This window comes from Myotis davidii, unplaced genomic scaffold (genome assembly GCF_000327345.1).
Source record: "Myotis davidii unplaced genomic scaffold, ASM32734v1 scaffold935, whole genome shotgun sequence".
NCBI lineage: Eukaryota > Metazoa > Chordata > Mammalia > Chiroptera > Vespertilionidae > Myotis > Myotis davidii.
The window spans coordinates 492,612-505,930 of NW_006286974.1; the positions used below are offsets into that span (position 1 = coordinate 492,612).

The 13,319-nt window shown below is 46.6% G+C and overlaps 1 protein-coding gene across 1 annotated transcript in view; it reads right to left on the bottom strand.

Annotated features, from left to right (window-relative positions):
• Positions 1-11,032: 11,032 nt before the first annotated feature.
• The window catches only part of MOCS3 (molybdenum cofactor synthesis 3), a 2,563-nt gene continuing 276 nt past the window's right edge, over positions 11,033-13,319 (bottom strand). The window contains exons 2-3 of the mRNA XM_006758808.2: positions 11,916-13,315; positions 11,033-11,693 (exon numbers count right to left, since the gene is read on the bottom strand). Of these exons, the coding sequence (XP_006758871.1) occupies positions 12,201-13,315 (1,115 nt within the window). The 3' untranslated portion in view covers positions 11,033-11,693; positions 11,916-12,200. The remainder of the gene's footprint in view (positions 11,694-11,915; positions 13,316-13,319) is intronic.

The following is a 13,319-nucleotide window of genomic DNA, read 5'->3' on the forward strand; positions in this document are numbered from 1 at the left end:
GCACCGCCCCTCCCCCCACCCCCAGCCTCCTGACCAACCCCAGTTCCTCCCTAGGTGGTTCCCCCAGGGCATGCCCTCTCGGGATCTGTGAGGGTAACTCATTCATCTCCTAATCTGTTGGCCTCATCATTCCTGAATAATAATAAAACCTGCACTTTAAAACCAGAACCACCTGTCCCTCACTTACAATCCATGCGATGGGTGGAGCTGTACCCAGCCCAGTTCCAGGGGTGGGCATGTGGCCAGACCTGGCCAATCAGGGTGTCCTATCCCTGCTTGCATAGTTAACTGTCCATTGACTCCACTTTGAATAAGAAAGGCTTTATTATATTCTCTGAGACAAATTAATGTCAAAGAGTCCTTGTAACTGAAGTCCCAGGGAATTAAAGGCTTGCCTTTATGAGCTATAAGATCAAAGCCATTGGGGTGGGTTTTGTTATGGGAGTGTATACAATCTCAGTATCGAACCCCTGATGGGCCATGCTGGAAAACAAAGCTGGCCACAACTGGATGTGGTGAAAGAAATAGGAAATTCACAAACTTGGACAAGAAGCTTTATTGTGGTTTCCAGGAAGAGGAGGAGCAGGCAGGCGGGGTGAGCAGGTTGAGAACTGGCTCCTTTAAATGATCTCAGAGTCTCAGGGCCCACTGGGCCCTGGGTGATTAGGGCAGGAGTACTGACCATTCTTTCAGTTGATGTAAAAAATGTGGTTTTTTTCCAGCCCACTGCTGAGCCAGTCGCTCTAGAAAGATCCATAAGGCACACTGACTGGTATAGGAGTACAAGAAGGCAGGCCCAGGACTGGCCTGAAGGACTCCTGCACCCCCATGGGGACCGCGCACCCCGGTTGTCCACAGACATTACAGTTCTGCTTCAGGGTCAGGGAACAAGGTGGGAGGATGTGGGAGGAGGACACCTATTTCCCACTCTTCCTGTTTCCTTGGTTCAGTGCTTCTCAGCCTTGGCTGCAGGTGGGAGTCCCCTGGGATCCCAGGGTTGCCAGATTTAGCAACTAAAAATCCAAGACACCCACCCTGGCCGCTGTGGCTCTGTTTGTTGGGCATTGTCACGTGCACCAGAAGGTTGCTCGTTCACTCCCCATCAGGGCCCAGTAAAGGTTGATGTTTTGCTCTCACATTGATGTATCTCTCTCTCTCTCTCTCTCTCTCTCTCTCTCTTTCTCTCTCTCTCCCACCTCCTCCTCTCTCTCCCTCCTTCTTCCTCTCCCTCTCCCTTTCCCTTCCCTAGAAAAATATTTTTAAAAAAATACAAGACTCCCGCCGGGGCCAATTTGAATCAGTGGATAGAGCATTGGCCCTCGGACTATAGGGTCCCAGGTTAGATTCCGGTCAAGGGCATGTACCTTGGTTGCGGGCACATCCCCAGTAGGGGGTGTGCAGGAGGCAGCTGATCTATGTTTCTTTCTCATCGATGTTTCTAACTCTCTATCCCCCTCCCTTCCTCTCTGTAATAAATCAGTTGCAGGCTCTAACCCCAGCCTTGGTTGGGGCACATGTGGGAGGCAACCAATTGATGTGTCTCTCTCACATCGATGTTTCTCTTTCTCTGTCTCTCCCTCTCCCTTCCACTTTCTCTTCTAAAAAAAAAAAAAATAGGTGAAAGAAAGAATGATCCTCGAGTGAGAATTAACAACAACAACAAAAACACACAAGACTCCCACTAACTTGACATTTCAGATAAATAACGTTTGTAATATAAGCATGTCCCATGCAATCAGTGGGACACACTTGGATTAAAAAATGTATTTGTTTTTCTGAAATACAAAGTTAACAGGTGTGGACAAAAGGGGCCACATGCTGACCTGACAAGCTCAGGGAAGGCCTGCGTGGCAGTCTTGCAAACTCAGAGACCTAACGTAACCACAAAGGATGGTCTGAAATTAAACTTTAACTAAAAACAGTTATGGTGGGTAGTTACATCCTAGGCCTGTATCTTCACTGACAAGGTCAACCTTTACCTTAACTAAGCCTATCTGTCTTTGTGCATCTATGATAACAGACCCTTGAAATGTCTGGGTAACTTTAACTTCCCTTTTTCTGGACCCCCTTAGGGCACAACCGTATGTGCTGGGCGCCAGGATAGAGACCACAAATTCCTTCATTGTTACATGAATTGTTCCTGCACCCAAGTGTGTGTCTGTCATTTTACTTTTTATCCAATGCCAGGGGTTTCCCTGCTATGTTTTCTTCCGCCTCTCTAGTCTATCACCAATGGATTTCACCTACGACCCCTCCCTTGATTGCAAGGTATAAATACAGCTGTAACCCGCCATTCTCCGGAGCAGTATCTCCATTGGTGGAGGTTCTGCTTCCCGGCAATTGTCAATAGTTTGGCTCAAATAAATTCACAAAAATTCTTTACAGGTTTGAATGTGTTTTTTTTATGTTAACACTGGGTGTCCTGTAGTTTATCTGAAAACCCTGGAAAGGAGGAGCTTTTAAAAAATGCCAATGCCTGGCCCCTTAAACTCTGGCGTGGGTTGGACTGCTGCCTGGCGCAGGGCTTTTGGGAGTTCCCCAGGGGATTTCCTCTGCCGCTACAGAGAAGCCCACTGGGCCGGAGGAGCCTCCTGCTTCTCCCACCCTCCCTGGCCCGCTCATCCTCTGACTCACCCAGAGGGTGAGCTGCGGAGAGGAAACCGGGGCATAAACTGTGGTCCCTTCCCGCCTCCTCTTTCTGAGATCAGGAGTGGGGAGTGCGCTCTGCTGAGCAGCAGGCTGGGCCCTGCAGGCCGGGGCGGTGAGAAGGTGAGGCAGGGACAGCATAGCAGCAAGGTTGGCCAGTACCTAAGCCCGGTTCCTAGTAGGTTTTTTAGTTATAAAGGTGGGCTTTTCACCTTCATCGACCTAAATCCCATGTTTCCTTCTCACTGGGGTTTGAAGCTCCACAGAGAACAAAAGGAGGTTAAGAATTGACCCCCGAAGATCCAACGTCTGTCATCTCCTCTGGTCCTCCAGGCCTCGGCTGATTCAGACTGATTCTTCCTGTCTCCACCAAGGGCCTTTCCTCCAAGGAGCCCTCCCCAGCCCCAGGCAGGATCCCTGGCTGTGTTTTCATAAAAGCCCCTAATTATTATTATTTTTTCTTTCTGGCCCATATCAAAATTGTCATTGACTGAGGCAGGATTTCAAACTGGACACAACTGAACTTTGGGGTCTGATGAATCTTTGCTGTGAGTCTGCCCTGTGCATTGTGGGACGTTAAGCAGCATCTCTGGTCTCTGGCCACCAGCTGCCGGTAAGCCGATCGGCCTGCCCATCCCCAGCTGTGACAACCAAAATGCCTCCAGACATCTGAATATCCCACACACCGCACCGTGTTCAGGGCCAGGGCAGTCACCTGGGGCCCCACACGGTTTCACGCTCAGCTGTCTCCATCATGAAATTCTTACTGGTACGAACAAGGGGCTGTGCAAATGACGTAGCTGATTCTGGGTGTGTACCTCGTTTTTCATGTTTCTTTCCCACTACTCCAGGGGCTTTGGAAGCAAAGCGAGTGCTGACAGGAAAAGTGCTGGGAAAAGACTTGAAGACAGGGAGCAAGGGAGAGGCTGAATGAGCCCCACGACCCCCCTGCGGGGAACAGAAGGGAAGTAGAATCTTGCCAACCCGCATAAGCCCTGCCACTCAATCGCCTTCCTTCCAGAGGCTGCTGGAACATTCTTCCCAACTCCTCATGCGTGTCGAGAGGCAAATGTACCCTGTGTGGTCTATGTGTCTTTCACGTGGCCCTCCATATGCCATGTCAGCTGGACGGAGCTGTAATCCCCAGATGTCAGGAGATAAGGCCCAGGGAGAGTCTTAACGCTGAATTTCTGAGCTCTGCCCCTGCAGAGCGGCCTTCACTTTGCATTAATTCTGGCCAATTTAGCTCGGGCTCCCACCCAGAGATCTGAGCTGACCAGGTTGCAGCTCTGACAGCCAGAGGAGCTGAGGACAGCAGGCTGAAACGAGCGCTAGGAAAAGGCAGTTCATGGTCAATCTACCGGGAATGGGGACCCACCTTTCAGAGCGAACAGTGGAGAGGAAAAAGGTCTGACTGGGACGCTGTTTTGAAAAATGAAAGTAATGTAGTGAATAAGTCTATTTATGTTTTTAGCAGCTTTTTTCATAATAGCCCCAAACTGGAAATGACCCAGATGAGTAACTGAAATACAATTCAGTACATTCTCTCACCATGGACACCACTCAGCAATAAAAAGAGCATTGACCAGTCCCCTGCGGTCAGGTGTCCCCGGCGTCCAGCCGAGCACATGTGCCGGCCTGCGACAGCCCCTATTTCACTCCCGAGGACCTGAGTGTCGGGAGGACCTCTGCCTCCCTACACAACCTTATGGCCAGGCCCAGACGTGGGGGAGGAGCCCCAGCAAAAGACTCTTCTTGTGTTTCTTCTAAGGACCCAGGAATAAAATTCCAGAGGAGAAAAAGTCCCAGTATCTGGCAAGCAGAAGAAACTGGGGTATTCATGGAGAGCACAAAATGTAGTGTAGTCCATTCAGGAAAAACCTCTTGATACTAAAATAATATTCTCAATTTCTCCTTAAAAAAAAAAAGTCAAAACAAAAACAAGAAGAAATGCAATCCCAAGCTCCCATGCCAATCTTTCTCTATATGTTTCAGCTGCCAGGGGCATTTGTTTAAACGCTTTCTGGGGACCTCCTGGGTGTCAGGTCCTAGCAGGGAGTTGAGTGAGAGAATGGGGACCCGGGACACGAACCTGAGCACGAGTTGTTGACTTGGGAGGAGAGCCCAGGAAGCTGTGGAGGGGGAATGGAGGAGACGGGGAGCATATCAGTGGGTTGTCACTGTGGGCAGCAGGAGTTCAATCCTGCTGGGGACCTCGGGAAGAGGATCTGACCCTGGCCTTCTCCTCCTCCTTTTCTTCAACCTTAGTTGGCTCCTCTTGGCTCTTCCAATTCAGGATGTTCTTTCCAGCCCCAGGGCCTTTGCACTTGCTGTTCCCACTATCTGGAGTGCTCTTTCCCCAAATCGTCTCATGACTCCTGCCATCTCCCCTTTCAGGCCTCTTATTAGAGGTCTTCTCTGGCCACCAACCCAGCCATTATCCTTTTCAAAGAATCACATTCCGCGATTGTATATTTGATGGTTTGTCACCTCTCTACTCCACTAGAAAGTGAGTGTGTGGACAGGACCCAAGTCAGTCTCGTTCACAGCTGTGTGTTCCAGGCACCACTTCCTGCCCATTGAAGATTTCTTGAATGAGTCAGCTGTGTTCTTCTGACATGACCTAAGTGGCCTCCCTCTTGACATCTTCTATGAGCACGCAGGTTCCAGTTCTAATTAAGTGGACACAAAGGAACTGGAAACTTATGCCTTTGTGTTGGGTCAGTGTTACAGGCCTAGACACATGGGCAGATAAGGATAAAATAGACAGCCACTGCTGATTCACGAGATGGTCCTAAGAGCCCTTCCATAAAAGTCTCCATTAAATGCTCCAAAGGGTCTTTCTACATAACTCTTTGGATGACGAAGCAAAAATAAAGGCAAAAGTGGGGTGCAGTGTTTGTCTTTTCTTTCATAGAAAACAATGATGGAAAATGTGACAAAGTGAAAGACAACAGGGTATCAGGCATCAAGCAGTTCTTGTCTAGTATTATTATTTTAGATATATTTCTCTTATTGATTTCAGAGAGGAAGGGAGAGAGAGATAGAAACATCAATGATGAGAGAGAATCATTGATTGGCTGCCTCCTGCACACCTCCCACTGGGGATTGAGCCTGAAACCCCAGGCATGTACCCTTGAACCGAATCGAACCTGGAACCCTTCAGTCTGTAGGCCAATTCTCTATCCAATGAGCCAAATCCGCTAGAGCAGTTCTTGTGTGTTATTAGCAAACTAATTTGTGATTTGATAGATTAAATTTTAAGGTGATCAAATCAACAGACATTTTTCTTTGCACTCTTTTCTCTTTTTTTTCTTTAATATATATTTTTATTGATTTCAGAGAGGAAGGGAGAGGAAAAGAGAGATAGAAACATCAATGACAAGAGAAAATCATCGCTCGGCTGCCTCCCGCACTCCCCCACTGGGGTTCAAGCCCATAACGCAGGCATGTGCCCTTCACCGGAATAGAACCCAGTACCCTTCAGTCCGCAGGCTGATGCTCTATCCACTGAACCAAATCAGCTAGGGCTCTTTTCTCTTTTTATTTGAATTTCAGGTACACATAATTGGATTAACCATAATGATTTGTGACATATTCTCTTTATTGGCCAAGCATGATCTGCTCTACTTATTTTTTTAAATAAATTTTAAAAATTGATTTGAGAGAGAGGGAGAGGAAGCGAGGGAAACATCGATTTATTGCTCAACTTATTTATGTACTCACTGGTTGATTCTTACATGTGCCCTGATGGGGAATTGAACCTGCATCCTTGGTGTATCGGGATGATGCCTAACCAAATGAATATTAGCCACAAGTTCACCACCAAACAAGCTCAGCACCATGGGTGTGACAATAACGTGCATCTAACCACAGGGTTCCCATCCCCATCCTCTCCTTCCTCTCATCCAAGGGCACTGTATCCTGAGTCCTCTGTTCAACTTTCCTTTTTACACCATTTTATTACATGTGAGAGTTTCTAATACCCAAACTTCAAAATAGCCTGGGGCTTGGAAAAGTGGTAAGTGCTAAAGCCACCTGGCTTTCAGAAATTCAACTAAGGAAAACCAGCACCCATGATATACTTGTTTTCAAATTGGGAAACTCATGTGTAAAATCCTATGTAATAAAAGGGTAATATGCAAATTGTCCCCTGGACTGGGAGTTCGACCAGAGTTTGACCAGAGGGTGGGGCCGCCTGCCAACCACCCAGGGCCCCTCCCCTGGGCTGTACCCCACCCTTGTACGAATTCGTGCACTGAGCCTTTAGTTATATCATAAATATGTATACAGAGAATTTTAAACAGTATATACATTGGGAATAAAGAATGTATGTCAGAAATATCTGCATTTAGCTAAAGATATAGGTGTCCCAAGTGTCCTGCCTCCAACCATCTATTCTAAAAAAAGACCAAAGGCCATACACAAGTGAGTCTGACCCCATCGGAGACCATCAACAATGGACCAACAGGATCCAAGCCTCATTATAGTGGCAATTCATTGTGCTCACAATGTCTCACCGTGGCTCCGAAGAAAAAGGTTTTCTGATGACCATCAGGACCCATGGAATACTTGGGAACAGTTGAAAAATTCACCCCGTCTACAATAGAATCCTTTCTAGAATGTTCCACAAGGACAAGAGGGCCCGACCTCATTAGTGACAGAAGGATTCCACTTTGAGCACAAGGCTCCCTCCCAACTAGGCTATTTCAGGGAAGTCTATTGTTGGTAAGGACATAGAAGAGGAGCCTGTGAACAAAGATAGTTCCCTTGATCTCAGAGTTGTTGAAGGATTAAATGAAATCATGTAGGTGGGAAAGGCTCTGGAAATTACATGTAAAACGTTGTAAAATGAGCTATGAACACCTGACAGGCAAGCTCCACAATCCCAATTATCTTGTCTCCTCAGAACTTGGCCAATGCCTGGTACATCTGTAGTGGACTTTCAATAAGTGTCTGAAGAATGAACGAATTCAAAACTCCCTTGCTACAGAATGCAGATTCCACTCTTCCCCCCGCTCCCCTGCAAGTGGTCTTTCTTAAATAAATCAATAAGAATGAGAGCTCATAGAAAAAATGAGCTAAAAATAAATATTTTTTATTTGAAAAGATTTTTAAGCTATGAAAAACTGCTCAAACTTATGAAAAGGTAAATTAACACAATGAGACTTTTAAAAAAACATCAGAATGGCAAAGATCTAAAAGTTCAAAGACTATGCTAAGCTGTTGGGAAATGGCCTTTCTTGGGCATGGTAGTATGCATTGGCATAGCCCCTTGGACAGGGACTATCAGACATAGAGCCCTTTTTTGACTATCCCCCTCCTTGGCAACCCTTCTAGTTACCAGCAGTGATGCTTTATGTTGAGACGTTCTCGCTTTCCTTGACCAAAGTGATTCATTGGTAACTGGACATTACCTATGTGACACATGGGTGTTGGAGAGAAGTCTGCAAACCAAGTGCATCAGCGTACATTTCTATCCATCTGAAATACAAGCTCTCTCCACTCTGTGATGATCAGGGCGTAGTTTTCCAATGATGAAAACATACAAAACAACAAGTTTTCAGTGAGAGTCAGTATAGTCAGCATAATGCTTAGGGCACCTGCTGACTCTTTGTAGGGAGCAGCTCTAGGGTCAAGCCTGGGGCTGACCTGTGGCCGGGCCACAAACAAGTCCCAGCCAGGAGGGCAGAGCTCTCCTAGCATAATCAAGCCTGACCTCATAGCCCTCCCTAATTCCTTCCTAAGTAGCTAATGGGCTGTGGGAGGTGCACCAAGCGTTGCCAAAACAAGAACATTTGTGTATACATGTGAATCTACCCTTGTTTTAATCAGACTATAAAATGAAGCTTCAGCTTGCAGGCTGGGTCTTCTGTGTCCTCATCCAGGCACGGGAGACCCGCGGAGCCCCAGCTGAATTCTCTTGTCTGTCTTTTCTTCAATCCTTCACTGCCCCTCCTCAGGTTCACCCTTGGCCATGCTGGCGCGACACAACTCTTCAACCAGACCATCTGGATTCAAGTTCCAAATCACATAGTAAGTGCTCAATAAATGCTGGCTGTTATTTTACTTGGAATAAACACCAAATTCCTATTATGGTTGACAACCTACATGATATATTCTGTATCTCAAACCTCATCTTTACTCTCCCCAATTGTTCACAATCCAATTTGCCTCTTCAGTTTCTTGATCGTTCTAAGTTTATTTGCTTAAGGGTCTTTGTACTCCCAGTAAGAAATGTTCTCCCAGATCTGACTCCTCACCATTCAGGTTTTGGGTTTAACATCAGCCCTAATTAACCTATCCAAAATAGCTCCTCCTTCCCCGATACATCACATTTTGATTTATTTTATGGCACTTATCAATAATTTACTTGATTTGTCTCCCCCATTTAAACGTAAACTCCATGACAACAGGAAATCTCTTGTTCATCTTTATCCTAGAACTAGAATGATGACTGGTACACTTAAGGCACTTAAATGAAAAGGAAAAAAATTAAGTTCAAATCCCATCCAAATGTAAAAACCTAGCCACAATCCCCAGAGAAAACAGGATTTCAAAGAATAAAAAGAGCTGGGTCCCATAAGTGGATACTTTTATGTTTCTAACAACCCATCTTTTGAAAAATCTTTCACTAACTTGAGAAAATCCCAGATTATGAGTTCTGCCTCCCTGTTGTAGACAAAAGAACTCAAATTTCCAGAACTCTTGCTGCTAGTATGTAGGCATGTCATTGGGCTCTAACTACCAGACACATCCTCATAAGACTCAGAAAAGAGCGATCTATATAATAAAAGCCTAAGCGACCATTATAGCAGAACGACCACAATGACCTGTCACTATGATGCACACTGACAACCAGGGGGCAGACGTTCAATGCAGGAGCTGCACCCTAGTGGTCAGTGCACTCCCACAGGGGGAGTGCCACTCAGCCAGAAGCCAGGCTCACGGCTGGCAAGCAGTGAACAGGTGGGCGGTAAGGAGCGAGGGCTCCTGGACTGCGAGAGGGATGTTCAACTGCTGGCTGAGGTCCTATTCCCACGGGGAGCGGGCTTAACCTGCAGGCAGACATCCCCCAAGGGGTCCTCGACTGCGAGATGGTGCAGGCTGGGCTGAGGGATCTCCCCACTCCCAGTGCATGAATTTTGTGCACCAGGCATCTAGTACAGTATAAAGCCACTCTGCTTCCTGCTTCCTGGGCTGGATGGTATTGGGCTTTGTGGGAGAGGAGTGGGGCCAGGTCAAGTGAGATCGGTGATGCTCTGCTGGAAGTTTCCTCTAGTGCTACATGGGACAGCAGAGCACAGACAGCATTCTCAGGCCAGTTCTGTGCATGGTCTTTGGCATGGCTCCTATAAGTACAGCTGTGGGTCTGTCTCCAATGACAATCAGGTTTGCGGGAACTACCAAAACTGCCTAACTTTAAGACATCAGTTTCTATCTCTGCTCACTTGATTGTTTCCTGATATGTATCAGAATCAGCTTTGGTCCTGGGAATAAGAAGTTAAGACACAGGCCCAGAGATCTTTGTTTTCCTCTCCTCATCTCTCATTTATTTCCACAACTCCTTGGGAGAAGCAGTTATAAGAAACCTGCTCCATCTTTATAACATAAAATGGCCTATTATACTTTAACCCCTTATTCAAAAAATGAGCTTCAATGTTTCAGTTAAAAAGTGATGACTATCCTCATTTTGAATTTGACTGTTAAATGCCATCCTTTTTTATAATAAGACAAGAGTCCCTATCAAAGGTTGCAAACTGTTAAGTAAATCTGACACACAGAGGGTTTTGTCTGCCTGCAATGCTTTTTCATTTTTTAAAACATTTGTAGCCAGAGACAGATTTCACATTCATGACTATGAATTCTGATTACAGGTAGGCTTATATGCCAGAGTCAGTTGGAGAGTAGGGGCCCCCTTTGACAAGGCATTTCCTCTCCAATTTGCCACTAATATATACTCACATACCAAATGTTCACTTTTAGTTTCGTTGTAGATATTGGAAATTGGGCAGAGTACCTGCCATTTCATGGAAATGTTCTTTAAAAAACAGAAACACATTTTGCACTACTATAAAATGCTGGAATAAAACAAGCTAAATCAAGATAGAAAAGGCAAGTAAAAGGGGAAAGGGGGAATTCTTTGGTGAGTGCAAAGTTCTAGCCATGCAGGAGTGGGAGGATTCTGGGATCTGTTGCAAGCATGTGCAGGTGGTTGACCATACTATTGGAAACTGCTGGGAGGGTTATTTTTATATTTTTTTCTACAATAAAAATATCAATATTCATTATAGGAACAGGAGAAAAAAGTTAAACATACTCTTAATAAATGCATTTGATAAATTCAGTCAAAACTCTTAGCAAACTATAAACAGAAAAAATGTCATTAATTTGATGAAGGGTATTTATAGTAAAGCAATAATAAGCAATACTGATCAAATCATCAGTCTTTCACCTGAGCCTGAGATAAGAATGTTCACCATTCCACCTTAACTCAGTGTTGTATTTGGGGTCCTGACTATACAGTGAAGCCAACAATAAATATAACAGACTGGATGGGAAAGGGCAGAGGTTCGGAACGTGGACCTGAAGAATCCAAAGCAAGCCAAACGATAGTATACAGTTTATAAAATGTTATGTGTACAACATAGGGTGGGCCCTGAAGTTAACTTTACGAAAAAAATCAGCAACTTATAAGAGAAACTGACATACTGTGAAGGTGGTTTCCTTTTTCTTGCTAACCTGTAAATACTTCACTTTTATATGAATTCAAAATATGTAATGATCACTTTCCAGATAATTAAGACAATTTTCACCTTAACACTTAGTTCTGTAGGATATATTCTATCATTTGAAGTAGAAATAAGACCCAAAGAATGCCTTTCATAAACAATAAACTGATCTTATGTATATCATCTGCAATCAATTCGGTAGGACTAAGTTTACAACAACTTAATTCTGGGCCTAAAATAGACCATTTAGAGAGTCTTTTGGGGGAGGTGGGAAAAAAGGAAGACAGGCAAATGATCTGCAAATTAAAACACAAACTCCTGCCAAAACCGGTTTGGCTCGGTGGGTAGCGCGGCGGCCTGCGGACTGAAGGATCCCGGGTTTGATTCCGGTCAAGGGCATGTACCTGGGTTGCGGGCACATCCCCAGTAGGAGATGTGCAGGAGGCGGCTGATGGATGTTTCTAACTCTCTATCTCTCTCCCTTCCTCTCTGTAGAAAATCAATAAAATATATATTTAAAAAAAAGAAAGAAAACACAAACTCCTGTCACTTATAATATACCTCACCTGTCCAAGACACCCTCCAAGTATTGAAAATACAAGACAGTGCTCAGAAACAGTTTTATAGGCCCTCAACAACTGTATCATTCAATAAATTACCATTAAAAATCCCCTTATAAAAAGAAATCTATGCATTCACAGGTGCAGAATCCAGTCTTTGTACATTACTGAGAAAAATGGAAATAAATGTATCTTTAAGGTTAACATGGTAACGCACATTTTTCTCAGGTCAGACTATGTATATATATACATATCAGCCACCTCAGTACTGCGGAAATGTCTCATCGATCTTGGCAGCCCAGGCCATGAGCCCCCCCACCACATCCTGAACTGCTAGCGAGCCTAACTCTGGGATTGCTGTCAAGGACTGCAGGATCTTCACGGCTTTCTGGGAGTCGTTGCCCAGTTTGCAAATCACATAGATGGGGAGAGCTGCTCCCTCCTGCGCGCCTCGCTTCCCTTCCTGGATTGCTTCTCCCAAGAGTTTCAGGCTCTTCCCATCCCTCCGTTCCAAATGCTTCAAAGGGATGTGCAGAGCATGAGGCAAACGACAGATGTCCACCTCCACTTGAGGCCTGACGTCCAGCAACAGGTGGGGTGACCCAGAATCCAGAAGGCGCTTATAGTCGCTGACCGAAACGCGCTCCTCCGGGCTCAGCAACCGAAGGGAGCGGCATTTATCCGTGGCCGAGGAGCCACAGAAGGCTTCATAGTCCTGCAGGTCGGTCACCGTGGGCCGCTCTCCGCAAGCTGCACAATCCGGCCTGCGGCTCCGCAGCCGAATGCAGCGGAAATGTCCTCCGAGAGCGTCGAAGAGCAACAGGCTGCCGCTGTAAGAGGGGCCCATACCTGCGGCGATCTTCAACACTTCCAGCGCCTGCAGGCAGCCCAGGATCCCCGTTACAACACCGAGCACCCCGCCATCCGCGCAGCTGGTCACCGTCTCCGCGGGAGGTGGCTGGGGGAACAGGCAGCGGTAGCAAGGCCCGCCGTCGTAGTGGTAGACGGTGATTTGGCCCTCAAAGCGCAGGGCGCTGGCGGATACCAGAGGCCGGCCAGCCAGCACACACGCGTCGCTAACCAGGTAGCGAGTGGGCACGTTGTCGGAGCAGTCAGCCACCACGTCGTAACGGCGCACGAGGTCGAGGGCCGTGGCTGGAGTGAGAGCCTGAGCATAAGGCACGCACTCCACGGCTGAGTTGAGCCGGCGCAGCGAGGCGGCAGCCGAGAAGACCTTGGCCTGGCCGGCCAGGGCCTCGCCATGCAGCACCTGGCGGGCCAGGTTGCTCATTTCCACGACGTCGTAGTCCACAAGACCAAGGCGGCCCACGCCGGCCGCGGCAAGGTACTGCGCCAGTGGGCAGCCGAGCCCAGCACAGCC